Source organism: Narcine bancroftii, chromosome 3, assembly GCF_036971445.1.
Source record: "Narcine bancroftii isolate sNarBan1 chromosome 3, sNarBan1.hap1, whole genome shotgun sequence".
NCBI classification, from domain to species: domain Eukaryota; kingdom Metazoa; phylum Chordata; class Chondrichthyes; order Torpediniformes; family Narcinidae; genus Narcine; species Narcine bancroftii.
Genome location: NC_091471.1, coordinates 237,984,242 through 238,001,419, shown reverse-complemented (window position 1 = coordinate 238,001,419; position 17,178 = coordinate 237,984,242). Strand labels below are relative to the sequence as shown.

The window sequence follows — 17,178 nt, the reverse complement described above, 5'->3', positions numbered from 1 at the left end:
CCTGGTGGTGCCACATCTCTTTCCTGATGGCAGCAGCCAGAACAGAGCATGTGCTGGGTGGTGTGGATCCTTGATGATTGCTGCTGCTCTCTGAAGGCAACCTTCCAGTAGAGGTTCTTGATGGTGGGGAGGGTTTTGCCTGTGATGCCCTGGACTGTGTCCACTGCATTTTGCTTTATACTAGGGTTATTGGTGTCCCAATACTAGACAGTGGTGCAGCTGGTCAACACACTTTCCATCACACATCAGTAGAAATTTGCCAGGGTTTCTGGTGTCAAACCAAACCTCCACAACTCCTGAGGAAGTAGAAGCTCTGACGTGATTTCTTCTCGATGCCATTAGTGTGTTGGGTCCAGGAAAGACCCTCCGAGATTGCCAAGAATTGAAATTTGCTTCCCCTCTCCACCTCTGATCTCCCCAATGGATCGTACACCTCTGCTTTTCCCTTCCTGAAGTCAACAATCAGCTCCTTGACTGCAGACTTTCGTGTTTTACTTCTTTCTAGCTGTGGGGGTGGGGGATCTGGGGAAGTGGGGAGTGTAATGGAGGTGTTTGTTAGGGTTGGTGGGTTAGTTTCAGGGGGGGTTGCAGAGAACCAGGTCTGGGTGCAGCGCCTGATTGGCAGCCGGGTCCCCCACCCCCCGAGGCTCCGCATTCCGGCCGACGTCACGGCCCCGCCGGCGGACACTTCGGGGGCATTTAAAGTGGGGGAGGACTGTTTGCACAGTTCGCTGCTGGGTAGAGGGACAAGGAGCGAGTTGTTGTTGCCCATGGCTCGGCATTTTGGCCCGGCTCTCTGCCCAAGGTTGGGGGTCGGCTCCCTGTTCCTGCAATGACTCTCGCCTCGGACATGACTGGGAGGTCGCTGGCTGCGCAGGAGACGCTCACCGATGGGGTGGGCGAAGAGAGCTGGATACCTCCGGATAGGGCTGGCGGTGCCGTGGAAGGGAAGGCACCGATCGGGAAGCCGCTGGTGAAGCCCCCCTACTCCTACATCGCCCTCATCACCATGGCCATCCTGCAGAGCGCCAAGAAGCGGCTGACCCTCAGCGAGATCTGCGAGTTCATCAGCCACAGGTTCCCCTACTACAGGGAGAAGTTCCCAGCGTGGCAGAACTCCATCCGCCACAACCTCTCCCTCAACGACTGCTTCGTCAAGGTGGCCCGGGAGCCGGGGAACCCCGGCAAGGGCAACTACTGGACCTTGGACCCCAACTCGGCCGATATGTTTGACAACGGCAGCTTCCTCCGGAGGAGGAAGCGTTTCAAACGGCAGCAGATGGGAGTGCTGGCCGAACACGGGACCTTCATCGCCGGGTTCGCCTACCGACCATACGGCTACCACCTCCAGGTCCCGAACACGGGGCACTCGCCGCTGGCTTTCCATCACCACTGCCCCATTCCGCCTCCGACCGGCTCGTTCCCCTCGCTCTCCGCCCTGATCCAAGGGGGTGGGCTGACCAGGAAACCACCTCTCAGCCCCGCTTCCCCTGCTCAGCCGACTGTTAAGGTCGAAGCCCTCTCTCCCCTCCCCACCTTCTCCATAGACAGCATGCTGGGGTCCGCTTCTCCTCCACTCTACTCAAGGACAGGACACGTTCCCGTGCTGCCGGTGATCTCCGCTCTCCTCTCCCCTCCGCACAGCGTGTTAGGCATAAATTATGACCATTTGCAGCAAGAAGCGAACTTTGCAAACAAAATAATCCAACTCAGCACCCGTCATTATTGAGGGAGCTCTGGGCACTCAGGTAAGACGTTTAAACCTCTCCGCGGCCAATACAGGCTCAGTTTGGTCAGGTACATGGATGGGAGAGGTACGGAGGGCTGTGGACTGGGTGCAGGTCAGTGGGACTAGGCACAAACTAGATGGGCCAAAGCGGCTGTTCTGTTTGGTTCTAAAATATAGCAAATTCCAACCTGGCTGACAACTTTGGTGGAGACTGGAATCCACATCAAAACTACATCCACCGGAATCTCCTTTGTTTCGTCTGTTGGATAGAATTCCCTTTCTACCTTTTGGGTTTGAAAGAGGGACCCACCTCCCATTCATAGTCTTTTGTACTTAGTAAAATTAAAAGCTTCATTTAAAAATAACGACACGCAGCAAACAAAAACTATTTATATTGTTTTAAACGTGAATTCTAATTAAATTCAAACCACAACATTCTTGGTTTATTTATTTCTCGTACATTCCGCGAGGATATCTCCGGCACTTTATTCCAAATTCATAATTTTTCCCCTGCTACAATCACCAGTCCCCGAGCAAAGAACTGGCTGTAAACCATGTCAGACTCCCGACCGCACAGTTTCTTTCCGGCTCTGTGGAACCAATTGGACACATAGTTCCCGTGTCACTGACATTCAACCATCTCAAACCTGAAGAGAAGAGGATGGCAACTCTTAGATGTCCCGAGAACCAGCGATTCCACAACACGCTGAGAATCCCGCTCTCCCGGGTATCAAGAACAGATTTTGATTTAATTTCAGTCCTCCAAACAGATTTCTTGTCAGTGAGTTTATAGGCAGAGGGTGGTGAATCTGTGGAATTTGTGGCCACAAGTGGTTGTGGTGGAAGCAGATACAATAGCAATATTTAAGAAACATGGAACATAGAACAGTGTAGCACACTTCGGACCTCGATGTTGTGCCGACCTATATATTCCTACCAAAAATACGAAACCCTTCCTACCCCGTGACCCTCTATATTTCTTCCATCATGTCTCTATCTAAGAGTCTTTTAAATGCCCCTAATTTTCCAGCCTTCACCGCCATCCATGGCAAGACATTCCAGGTTCCCACAACTGTGTAAAAACGTACCCCTAAACTTCCCTCCCTTCATTTTATACAGACGTCCTCTGGTGTTTTGATACTCCCGCCCTGGGAAAAAGGCGCTGGCCGTCCACCTTATCTATGCCTCTCAGAATCCTGTAGACCTCTATAAAGTCTCCTCTCATCCTTCTTCACTCCATAGAAAAAAGCCCCAACTCTGCTAACCTTGCCTCGTAAAGCTAATTTTCCAATCCAGGCAACATCCTGGTAAATCTGTACCCTCTCCACGGCTTCCACATCTCTGTCTAGGTAAACAGGGAAAGATGAAGAGGACCGAGGGCTATCTCTCTGGTTCAAGGAGAAGAGATTCAGTTAGATTTGGATAACATGCTCGGGACAGAAAGAAAAGCCTGTTCCTGTGCTGTGATATTCTATGTATGTTCTAATCTGATTTCGAAATACATAGAAAAATGTGTTAACTAGTCGAATTACTGAAGAATCGGCAGAATCAACATTTATTGTTAATAACGTCACGAAATTCGTTGTTTTGCGCAGGGTTGCGGGTGCAAATATGAGGATAAATTACATTTTAAAAATAAATAAACATGTGCAAAAGAAGTTAAGGTGAAGTAGGGCCCGTGGTTCAAGAATCTGATGGTGGAGGGGAAGAAGCTGTCATTGTGCCGCTGGGAGCTCCTGTACCTCCTTCCCGATGGTAGCAGAGTGAAGAGGGCACGGGCTGGGCGGTGGGGGTCTTAAGGATGGAGGCGGCTTTTGTTTTAAAGACACCGCCACTTGTAGGTGTCCTGGATGGAGTGTCGTCTGGTGCCCGTGATGCCGCTGGCCGAGTTCACAACCAGTCAGAATGCTTCCACAGTACATCTGTAGACATTTGTGAGAGTCTTTTTTAAAAAGGGGTTTATTTTGGCCACGCTGTTTCAAGTTTGAGCGAGAGAGCCATGAACGCGCTTTTTAAATGCGCTGTGAACATTTCGTCCTCATTCAGTTAATTTGAGGCAAAAGCCAACGAATCTTTAGCAGATGCGAACGCAGGTTCGCTGGGGACGGAGTCAGTTCACTACCTCCTGTACCAATTGTTAGTTAAAACGAAGGAGGGATCTACTGACACACACGATGCTGGCGGGACTTAGCGGGCCAGGCCCTTCATCAGGGATGATGACTTCCAGAAAAAACACAATACTGGAGAAACTGTGGGCTTTCTACAGCAAAGATAAGGTTATGGGCTTCATACGTTGTCCGGACAATCAAACCATTAAACCCCATCAACTTCACGCAGCGAACAAGCTGAGGAAATTCTCTTCAGATTATCTGTTAAATTGGGTAATTGAGCACAAACGGACCTCCACACAAATTTGGAAGTCGGATCGGCCACTCCACACCTGCCCCGCTCCCCCCTGGTGTTTGACTGGTGGGGGGCACCAGTCAAACATCTACCTGGCCTTGCCTTTAAAACATTCAACGAGTCAGCGCCCTTTAAGAGACAGGAAGAAATTCCCCTCGCCTGTCAGAGGATCTATCCATCGCTTCCACTCCAGGATGACAGTCAGCGTGTGACCAGAGAGTTACCCCTTCCACTGTGAACTCTTCGAGGGATGCCGACCCTGAAGAAGTTCTCCTCCTCTCTTCGAAGGGAACCTCTCTCACTGGTCCCCATCTGTATCCCCTGCTGCTCTCAAGCCCTCATACCTTGAAGAAGGGCTCAGCCTGTGTATCTAGTGTCTGGGCGCTGTGGGGCCGCACTCTGTTTTCACAACAATCGCCCCCACCCCCCTCCCGCAGTTTGTGGACCTGCAGAAAATAACTCATGCACGTTATTCTGTTTCTTGTTCCTTTTTAAGACATTCCTTTCCCCCCACCCCAACTTTGCCGGGCTGTCCAGTGACTCCAGAACAAATATATGCGGCAGTGAGAATTGCGTTACACTCGCCGATGGCCTGCCGGAGAGACACTTCGCTAGAATCGAGTGATCATTCTGCAGTTTTCCGTCCGACAACCCGCTGCCTCCCTCGGTACGGGTGCAATCGGCGTGTTGTCCTTGATGGGGAATTCAAGGAGGCTTTACCTGGCTCGAGTTCCCGGTGGTAAAAGTCAAGGTTCCATTTATGGTCACGTAACACTACATTTAGGATGTGTAACTTTTGTCTACCCACTAAGGCAGACAGAGTCGCCACTCTGTCCAAGTGAAGGGAAGTGATTAATTTCACCCACCGTCCTGTTTATCCGCACAGAAATGATCCAGACAGAATGTCCAGGTGGGGAGACTTCGCTAGGGAAATGCAACTAAACATGTATTAACTCGCTAACAGACGAAAAGAAATTGGGAAGAACATTAGGACGTCCTTTGCCAAAGTGAAGTAAAACACGGAGGTCTGAAGACGCTGCGATTGTCGTCAGCTCACAGTAAACTCTGGAGGAGCCCAGCCGGACGGGCAGCGTCCAGGGGAGGGAAAGATATATTAGCGACGTTTCGGGCCTGAGGTATCGCCTTCTTTCCTGGAGGAAAGGCCCGAAACGTCCGTGATATATCTTTCCCTCCCCTGGACGCTGCGGGACCGGCGGAGTTCCTGCAGCATTTGCTGTGATTTGCCAGAGTGAACTCCATCCGAAGGTCCGGTTTCGCAATAGCAGTGTTGTCCTGCTTTCTTTCAGGAGCCGGGGGACGAACGAGGCAGAGTGCACCAGCCTCCACGCACATCGGCCAAGGGATTTTTTGGGGGGAGGCCAACCCAGGTTTGATCTCCACTCATTAATCATCTGTGCACCAACCTGTGTAAATATTAGAACTGAAACGCAAGTGGAATCCTGTTTAATTATTTTCGGAGCTAAAGCATTTCCAGAAGCAATGTTCCGTGTAAATTATTTTTCTTCGTGTGTGGGGTATTTTCGTAGCCTTACACGCCTTTTTATGTTTATTAAAACGTATCAATATTAAATTGTGTGAGTCAAATGTTTAGTGTATCTGATTTATTTAAACACATATTTTAAAGATCTGCCATTCAAATTGCGCACAGACATTTGGAAGGCGATAAGTGATCCCAGACGCCTCAATTTGGATGGCAAAACAACATGAAATCGCCACTCCGGTTTATACCCCGTCTCTGCTGGGTTCGGGATGAAAGATGCCTTGGCCTGTCTTACCTAGATTTGAATGTTTCAATTGGAGAATTTAATTTCCTGTTAATGAACTCATTTTTCAGGATCTGAGCGTGCATTCCCAGTGAAGTTTTGTGTGAGTTTAGAAACTTGGTTCCAAGTTTGGCCTGGTGATCGTCTTCATTTCGGGAAGGAAAGGGGAAGGAGCCGGGGTGTTAGAGAACGAGCAATTTTCCAACGTTCAAATGAAAGGTTCCTCTGTCGAAGAGGAAGGCGACGGGGACTAGATCTCGGCTGACTTGGCACTTGCGGAAGAGGGGAATGGAGATGGAAATCCGCTCCGTATATCTGGTAAAAAGGCTGTATTTAAACTATTTGAGTTGAGGCTATCTAAAGGCTCCCCCCCCCCCCCCAAACCATGTTCAGAATGGAACGGGGATTTGTGTAGTTTAAAGTAGGCCGACCCTCTGACCGCATCTGTTTCTCCCCCAAATCCACACACACGCAGATTCACAGAGCCACGTCCTCACGCCCCCACAGACATATTTACACATATGTGAACACACATTGACTCTCTCTCTCCCTCTCAACATTCACACACGAGCACACATAGACTCACACAAATGCACTCTCTCGCTCACACATACATGCACCCATACAAACACACGGTCCCACAAACACAAACACACGGACACACACACACCGACCCACACAAACACAAACACACGGACCCACACACACCGACCCACAAACACACATACCGACCCACACAAACACAAACACACGGACGCACACACACTGACCCACAAACACACACACACCGACCCACACAAATACAAACACACGGACACACACACACCGACCCACACAAACACAAACACACGGACCCACACACACCGACCCACAAACACACACACACCGACCCACACAAACACAAACACACGGACGCACACACACTGACCCACAAACACACACACACCGACCCACACAAATACAAACACACGGACACACACACACCGACCCACACAAACACAAACACACGGACCCACACACACTGACCCACAAACACACACACCGACCCACACAAACACAAACACACGGACGCACACACAACGACCCACACAAATACAAACACACGGACACACACACACCCCGACCCACACAAACACAAACACACGGACCCACACACACCGACCCACAAACACACACACACCGACCCACACAAACACAAACACACGGACACACACACACAAACCCACAAACACACACACACTGACCCACACAAATACAAACACACGGACACACACACACACACTGACCCACACAAACACAAACACACGGACCCACACAAACACAAACACACGGACGCACACACACCGACCCACACAAATACAAACACACGGACACACACACACCCCGACCCACACAAACACAAACACACGGACCCACACACACCGACCCACAAACACACACACACCGACCCACACAAACACAAACACACGGACGCACACACACTGACCCACAAACACACACACACTGACCCACACAAATACAAACACACGGACACACACACACACACCGACCCACACAAACACAAACACACGGACCCACACACACCGACCCACACAAACACAAACACACGGACGCACACACACTGACCCACAAACACACACACACCGACCCACACAAATACAAACACACGGACCCACACACACCGACCCACAAACACACACACACCGACCCACACAAATACAAACACACGGACCCACACACACCGACCCACAAACACACACACCGACCCACACAAACACAAACACACGGACACACACACACTGACCCACAAACACACACACTGACCCACACAAACACAAACACACGGACGCACACATACACAAACACACGGACGCACACACACCGACCCACACAAATACAAACACACGGTCCCACAAACACAAACACACGGACACACACACACCGACCCACACAAACACAAACACACGGACCCACACACACCGACCCACAAACACACATACCGACCCACACAAACACAAACACACGGACGCACACACACTGACCCACAAACACACACACACCGACCCACACAAATACAAACACACGGACACACACACACCGACCCACACAAACACAAACACACGGACCCACACACACCGACCCACAAACACACACACACCGACCCACACAAACACAAACACACGGACGCACACACACTGACCCACAAACACACACACACCGACCCACACAAATACAAACACACGGACACACACACACCGACCCACACAAACACAAACACACGGACCCACACACACTGACCCACAAACACACACACCGACCCACACAAACACAAACACACGGACGCACACACAACGACCCACACAAATACAAACACACGGACACACACACACCCCGACCCACACAAACACAAACACACGGACCCACACACACCGACCCACAAACACACACACACCGACCCACACAAACACAAACACACGGACACACACACACTGACCCACAAACACACACACACTGACCCACACAAATACAAACACACGGACACACACACACACACTGACCCACACAAACACAAACACACGGACCCACACAAACACAAACACACGGACGCACACACACCGACCCACACAAATACAAACACACGGACACACACACACCCCGACCCACACAAACACAAACACACGGACCCACACACACCGACCCACAAACACACACACACCGACCCACACAAACACAAACACACGGACGCACACACACTGACCCACAAACACACACACACTGACCCACACAAATACAAACACACGGACACACACACACACACCGACCCACACAAACACAAACACACGGACCCACACACACCGACCCACACAAACACAAACACACGGACGCACACACACTGACCCACAAACACACACACACCGACCCACACAAATACAAACACACGGACCCACACACACCGACCCACAAACACACACACACCGACCCACACAAATACAAACACACGGACCCACACACACCGACCCACAAACACACACACCGACCCACACAAACACACGGACACACACACACTGACCCACAAACACACACACACCGACCCACACAAATACAAACACACGGACCAACACACACCGACCCACAAACACACACACCGACCCACACAAACACAAACACACGGACGCACACACACACTCCCACAAACACACACACACCGACCCACACAAACATAAACACACGGACCCACACACACCGACCCACAAACACACACACCGACCCACACAAACACAAACACACGGACGCACACACACTGACCCACAAACACACACACACCGACTCACACAAACACACGGACCCACACACACCGACCCACAAACACACACACACTGACCCACACAAACACAAACACACGGACGCACACACACTGACCCACAAACACACACACACCGACCCACACAAATACAAACACACGGACACACACACACCGACCCACACAAACACAAACACACGGACCCACACACACCGACCCACAAACACACACACCGACCCACACAAACACAAACACACGGACGCACACACACTGACCCACAAACACACACACACCGACCCACACAAATACAAACACACGGACACACACACACCGACCCACACAAACACAAACACACGGACCCACACACACTGACCCACAAACACACACACCGACCCACACAAACACAAACACACGGACGCACACACAACGACCCACACAAACACAAACACACGGACCCACACACACCGACCCACAAACACACACACTGACCCACACAAACACAAACACACGGATGCACACATACACAAACACACGGACGCACACACACCGACCCACACAAATACAAACACACGGACACACACACACCCCGACCCACGCAAACACAAACACACGGACCCACACACACCGACCCACAAACACACACACACCGACCCACACAAACACAAACACACGGACGCACACACACTGACCCACAAACACACACACACTGACCAACACAAATACAAACACACGGACGCACACACACACACCGACCCACACAAACACAAACACACGGACCCACACACACCGACCCACAAACACACACACCGACCCACACAAACACAAACACACGGACGCACACAAACTGACCCACAAACACACACACACCGACCCACACAAATACAAACACACGGACCCACACACACCGACCCACAAACACACACACACCGACCCACACAAATACAAACACACGGACCCACACACACCGACCCACAAACACACACACCGACCCACACAAACACAAACACACGGACACACACACACTGACCCACAAACACACACACACCGACCCACACAAATACAAACACACGGACCCACACACACCGACCCACAAACACACACACCGACCCACACAAACACAAACACACGGACGCACACACACAGACCCACAAACACACACACACCGACCCACACAAACACAAACACACGGACCCACACACACCGACCCACAAACACACACACACCGACCCACACAAATACAAACACACGGACCCACACACACCGACCCACAAACACACACACCGACCCACACAAACACAAACACACGGACACACACACACTGACCCACAAACACACACACACTGACCCACACAAATACAAACACACGGACCCACACACACCGACCCACAAACACACACACCGACCCACACAAACACAAACACACGGACGCACACACACTGACCCACAAACACACACACACCGACCCACACAAACACAAACACACGGACCCACACACACCGACCCACAAACACACACACCGACCCACACAAACACAAACACACGGACGCACACACACCGACCCACAAACACACACACACCGACCCACACAAATACAAACACACGGACACACACACCGACCCACACAAACACAAACACACGGACCCACACACACCGACCCACAAACACACACACACTGACCCACACAAACACAAACACACGGACGCACACACACTGACCCACAAACACACACACACCGACCCACACAAATACAAACACACGGACACACACACACCGACCCACACAAACACAAACACACGGACCCACACACACCGACCCACAAACACACACACCGACCCACACAAACACAAACACACGGACGCACACACACTGACCCACAAACACACACACACCGACCCACACAAATACAAACACACGGACCCACACACACCGACCCACAAACACACACACCGACCCACACAAACACACGGACGCACACACACTGACCCACAAACACACACACTCCGACCCACACAAATACAAACACACGGACACACACACACCGACCCACACAAACACAAACACACGGACCCACACACACCGACCCACAAACACACACACTGACCCACACAAACACAAACACACGGACGCACACATACACAAACACACGGACGCACACACACCGACCCACACAAATACAAACACACGGACACACACACACCCCGACCCACACAAACACAAACACATGGACCCACACACACCGACCCACAAACACACACACACCGACCCACACAAACACAAACACACGGACGCACACACACTGACCCACAAACACACACACACTGACCCACACAAATACAAACACACGGACACACACACACACACCGACCTACACAAACACAAACACACGGACCCACACACACCGACCCACAAACACACACACCGACCCACACAAACACAAACACACGGACGCACACACACTGACCCACAAACACACACACACCGACCCACACAAATACAAACACACGGACCCACACGCACCGACCCACAAACACACACACACCGACCCACACAAATACAAACACACGGACCCACACACACCGACCCACAAACACACACACCGACCCACACAAACACAAACACACGGACACACACACACTGACCCACAAACACACACACACCGACCCACACAAATACAAACACACGGACCCACACACACCGACCCACAAACACACACACCGACCCACACAAACACAACACAAACACACGGACGCACACACACTGACCCACAAACACACACACACCGACCCATACAAACACAAACACACGGACCCACACACACCGACCCACAAACACACACACCGACCCACACAAACACAAACACACGGACGCACACACACTGACCCACAAACACACACACACCGACCCACACAAATACAAACACACGGACACACACACCGACCCACACAAACACAAACACACGGACCCACACACACCGACCCACAAACACACACACACTGACCCACACAAACACAAACACACGGACGCACACACACTGACCCACAAACACACACACACCGACCCACACAAATACAAACACACGGACACACACACACCGACCCACACAAACACAAACACACGGACCCACACACACCGACCCACAAACACACACACCGACCCACACAAACACAAACACACGGACGCACACACACTGACCCACAAACACACACACACCGACCCACACAAATACAAACACACGGACCCACACACACCGACCCACAAACACACACACCGACCCACACAAACACACGGACGCACACACACTGACCCACAAACACACACACTCCGACCCACACAAATACAAACACACGGACACACACACACCGACCCACAAACACACACACACACCGACCCACACATACACAAACACACGGACCCACACACACCGACCCACAAACACACACACACCGACCCACACATACACAAACACATGGACCCACACACACCGACCCACAAACACACACACCGACCCACACATACACAAACACACGGACCCACACACACTGACACACACACGGACCCACACATACACAAACACATGGACCCATACACACCGACCCACACAAACACAAACACACGGACCCACACACACTGACCCACAAACACACACACACCGACCCACACAAACACAAACACACGGACGCACAAGGCCACTTGCACAAATATTTGATTAGAGTTCGATTACAGACCAATTTAGGATCGTAATTTGGGATAAAACTTGATTCATCGAGTGCGTATTCTTTTAGGAAGAGGAAAGAAGGCAGCTTGACCATCAGTGTTTATGCAGCCTGAACTGGAGAAGGGACATGGGGTAGTTGCGAGGTTTTAAAAACAGCGCCTATGATGTGAGTTACTGGTGAGGAAAGCTGTGTAATTATATGCTAGAATGTTTCTAAGAATCCAAACAGGGCGCATATGGAAAGGTAGAGAAGTGGGGTCATGCCGAGGTTGTTTCCCTGCTTCTAACCCAGAAATCCCGAAGGAACATCCCGTTCCCAACATGATCCGTGCGGGGCAGTTTTCATCTTGGATGTGTGGAGCAGGAGTGATTGGGGGTTCATGGGAGACGGAGTCGAGGGTTCATGGCAGTAGAAAACATATATTGGAGATGTGATATAAGTTAACGGTACGGGGAGCCATTCGGCCCATCGTGTGCATACTGGTCATGAAGAGATGCCCCAGTTACCATATGCCTTTGTAAATTCTGATGGGGTGTGAAGGATTAGCGGGATGGATGCAAGTCATTCGGCCTGATCCATGGGGCTCGAGGTCGAAGAAACACCAGTGTTTGGCCGCTGATGGGGGTGCGGTATAAACCGTGATTCAAAGGGCATCAGAGACTCTGGTGGGAGGATACATAGGACACAGAGCATTACAGCCCTCGATGTTATGCCGACCTGTAAATCCCTACCAAAAAAACCCGAATCCTTCCATTTATTTTCCTTCCATCCATGTGTCTGTCTAAGAGTAGCTTAAATGCCCTGAATGTTCCAGCCTCCACCACCACCCCTGGCAATGCATTCCAGGGGCCCACAACTCTCTGTGTTAAAAAAAACCCCTGACATCTCCCCCAAACGTCGCTCCCTTCACTTTGTACAGACATCCTCCAGTGGTTGCTATTCCCACCATGAATGTCCACCTTAGAATCTTTTAGACCTCTATCAAGTCTCCTCTCATCCTTCTTCACTCCAATAAGTTCCAGCTCTGCTAACCTTGCCTCACAGGACTTATTTTCCAATCCAGGCAACATCCTGGTTTCTCTCCTCTGCCCCCTCCCCGTAGCTTCCAAGTCCTTCCTGTAATAAGGTCTTACTAGAGATTTGCAGCATGACTTCTAGACTCTTGAAATCACTCCCCTGATTAATGAGCCCCAGCATCTCATAGGATACAGATTGTGGAAAGGAAGGAGGGGGGGGGGGTGGTGAAAAGGATGTGAACCTTCTATTGGTTGTTGCTGAACCTGGAGACAGCAAATGTCAGTGTGCTCAACAGAGGAGGGCAAATGGAGAGAATGTAGATCAGATTCCAGGCAAACTTGTTGGGAAGAGTCCATGAATTAGAGATTTTGAAATAATTCCCTGTCTCATTCCCTTGCCGACATGCCTGTCTGTGGTCTCATGCACTTACCAGAGATGACCTACAAAATGCAGGAACAACTCCTCATCAAATGGCTGGCAGCCTCTAACCAGAAGGCAGTAACATTAAATGTTTCTCTCTCTCTCTCTCTCTTTCTCTCTCCTCTCACAGAGCAAAAATCAACTCTCATCTTTCCTCTTATCACATCCAATTTACACCTTTTGTTGGACTGGACTCCCCCCGCAACCCCCCCCCCCCCCATTCTTCAGTCTTTATTCTGACCTCCTTCCTGTTCTTGGCTTATTCCTTGAGGAAGGGGTCAGGCCCAAAACGTCGGTAATATTTCTTTACCTCCTCTGTGACACCGCCTGGGTTCCTCCACCATTTCTATCTGTTTTTACTACAATCACAACATCTGCAGAGTTTCATTCCCCTCCTTGGACTCCTCCCTCATCTATTGCAACCTCCTGTTGCCCATGAAACACAGTCAACCTGCTGAAGGACCCTCCACACCCTGGAAATGTTCCCTTCTCCCATCGGGAGAATGGACGCAGCACTGGCTTCAAAGAGAGTTTCTTTCCCACAGTCACCTGGCTGTGCTTTCCGTGACTGTATGAAGGTTAGAGATATCGGTATAATGTGAAAGATAAACTTGAAGGAGGGAAAGGTTGATCGGGGCTTCAGTGGGGAGGCGGGCAGGTATGTGATGGAATCAAATTGACAGGGAAGGCCAAGAAGTGGGATTCACTCTTACAGAGGCTAAAGACTGAGTACAGGGTTAATGGTTGAATACTTAACAGAATGTAGGAACAGAGGGACCTTGGGATCCAAATCCACACATCTCTCACAGTTGCCATGCAGGCTGATACAACAGTTAAGAAGGCTTATGGGAGGCTGGGATTCATTAATAGGGGGATTGAGTTCAAGAGTAGAGAAATCATGTTACAACTCTACAATCTCAGGTGAGGCCACACTTAAAATCTTGTTTTCAGCTCTGGTCACCTCATTATAGAAAGGATGTTGTTTGGCGTAGCGGTTAGCGAGTTGCCTTTACAGCACCAGCAATCGGGACCGTAAACTGCTCCTGTCGGGCAAGAGATACAGGAGGATCAGAGCCAGCACCACCAGGCTGAGGAACAGCTTCTTCCCAAAGGCAGTGAGAATGGTGAACGATCAAAGGAACTGCTCGCACTGACTCTCCGAGACTCTCATATTAATGAAACAATATTTATATATTTATTTTTATAGATAAAATATTTGTCCTGCATATGTATTGTTCATCTGTATGTGTGTTATGTCTGGTTGTGTGTCTGCGTGTTTTTCACCGAGGCCGTAGAACGCTGTTTCGTTGGGTTGTACATGTATGATTGGATTACAATAGACTTGACAATATTTTTTTCATATTGGAGGACATTGAGTCCACATAGTAGTCCTCAGAACATGCCATCAGTTCTTTTCCCTGCCCTTTGCCCTGTTGTTTCTCGCAAAGTTTCATGAACTATCCCCCTGTGATTCTAGTGCTACCCGCTCATACAAAGTCAAACTCACGATTACCCAATGAACCAACATGTCTTCGGGATGTGGAAAGAAGCCAGAGTGTCTGGAGAGAACTCTCAGGAACACAGATAGAGCATGCAAACTCCACAAAGACATCACCAGAGTTGAGGGTTGAATGGATTAGCATGCGTTTGTTTCACTGATACTTTATAACCTGACTGCAGTTCATTCTATACACTGTTTGCCAGTTCTTCTATAAACCAGTTAGATCACATTCAATATTTATTTTCTAATTACCAATAACTTTTATGGAAATTGTAACTCTCAACAGTCTTCTAAGTCAGATAAAAATTTTGATTATAAATGAATCTATCAGTCTATGCCACCACATTGCCAAAATTAATAAAACCAATGATTTATTAGTATACCTTTTTCCACAATCTTGGGGCGTCCCAAATGACTTTACAGCCAATATAGTGGACTATAGAACTCAGTGAAGTAAAATACGGGTTGAGTCACTCGACTGTTTTGATATCGTAAATAATATCACCTTTTTCTTTCCCAGCTTTCGCATTTTTATTGCGAATGTGGAGGTGAAATCGAGGTCATTTTTATAAACAGTCGGGGAAGCTTCTGTAAATGAACATGCTAAAAATGCAAATCCTGGAAGGCAAGAAATGCTACACATGCTGCAGAATTTCCAGCGTTCAATACGAATCTCCAGTGAGCTGTCTTCCAGTTAAAACATAATATGATCAAGTCTGAGCCCGTCTGAGTGGCAAGAAGTAAAGAGAGCAGCAACGATGTGTTTTTTCACCATTTATTTTTCTTGAGAAGAATCAGAGTTTAATTGTTATGAAATTCATTGTTTTGTGGCAGCGTCACAGTGGAAATATTGCAATAAAAAATAAAAGAAGAGAACATGAGGCAGTGTCTGGGGTTCATTGATCATTCAGAAATCTGATGGCGGAGGGGAAGAAGTTGTCCTGTGCCGCTGGGTGCTCGCCTTCAGGCTCCTGGATCTTTTCCCCGAGGGCAGCAGAGTGAAGAGGGCCTGGTCTGGGTGGTGGGGAATCCTTGAGGATTGAGGCTGCTCTTTTTAAAACATCTCCTCTTGTAGATGTCCTCGATGGAGTGAAGACTGGTACCCATTATATTGCTGGCTCAGTTAACGACCCTCTGGAGTCTTTTGTCCTGTACCAGACAGTGATGCAACCAGTCAGAATGCTCTCTCCCTGTAGAAATTTGCCAGAGTCTTCGGGGTATTGTGGGCCTTGCCAACATTTATGGCCCATCACTAATTGACCATGTGACAGTGGGGTGGGGGATGAACTGTTCTCTTTTGAATCACT

General features: G+C 49.7%; 1 protein-coding gene across 3 annotated transcripts; it reads left to right on the top strand.

Annotated features, from left to right (window-relative positions):
- The first annotated feature begins 712 nt into the window (after positions 1-712).
- On the top strand, positions 713-16,665 carry LOC138756424 (forkhead box protein D2-like). 3 transcript variants are annotated; one of them, XM_069922921.1, is made up of 2 exons: positions 713-1,748; positions 16,392-16,665. In XM_069922921.1, the coding sequence occupies exon 1, from the start codon at positions 833-835 to the stop codon at positions 1,727-1,729; it is 897 nt and encodes a 298-aa protein (XP_069779022.1). In that variant the 5' UTR covers positions 713-832; the 3' UTR covers positions 1,730-1,748; positions 16,392-16,665. The 3 variants fall into 3 exon arrangements, 2 of the variants coding, with proteins under 2 accessions (XP_069779022.1, XP_069779021.1); XM_069922920.1 differs by lacking the exon at positions 16,392-16,665 and adding an exon at positions 5,440-5,703; XR_011353063.1 differs by lacking the exon at positions 713-1,748 and adding an exon at positions 5,906-6,234.
- The last annotated feature ends 513 nt before the right edge of the window (positions 16,666-17,178 follow it).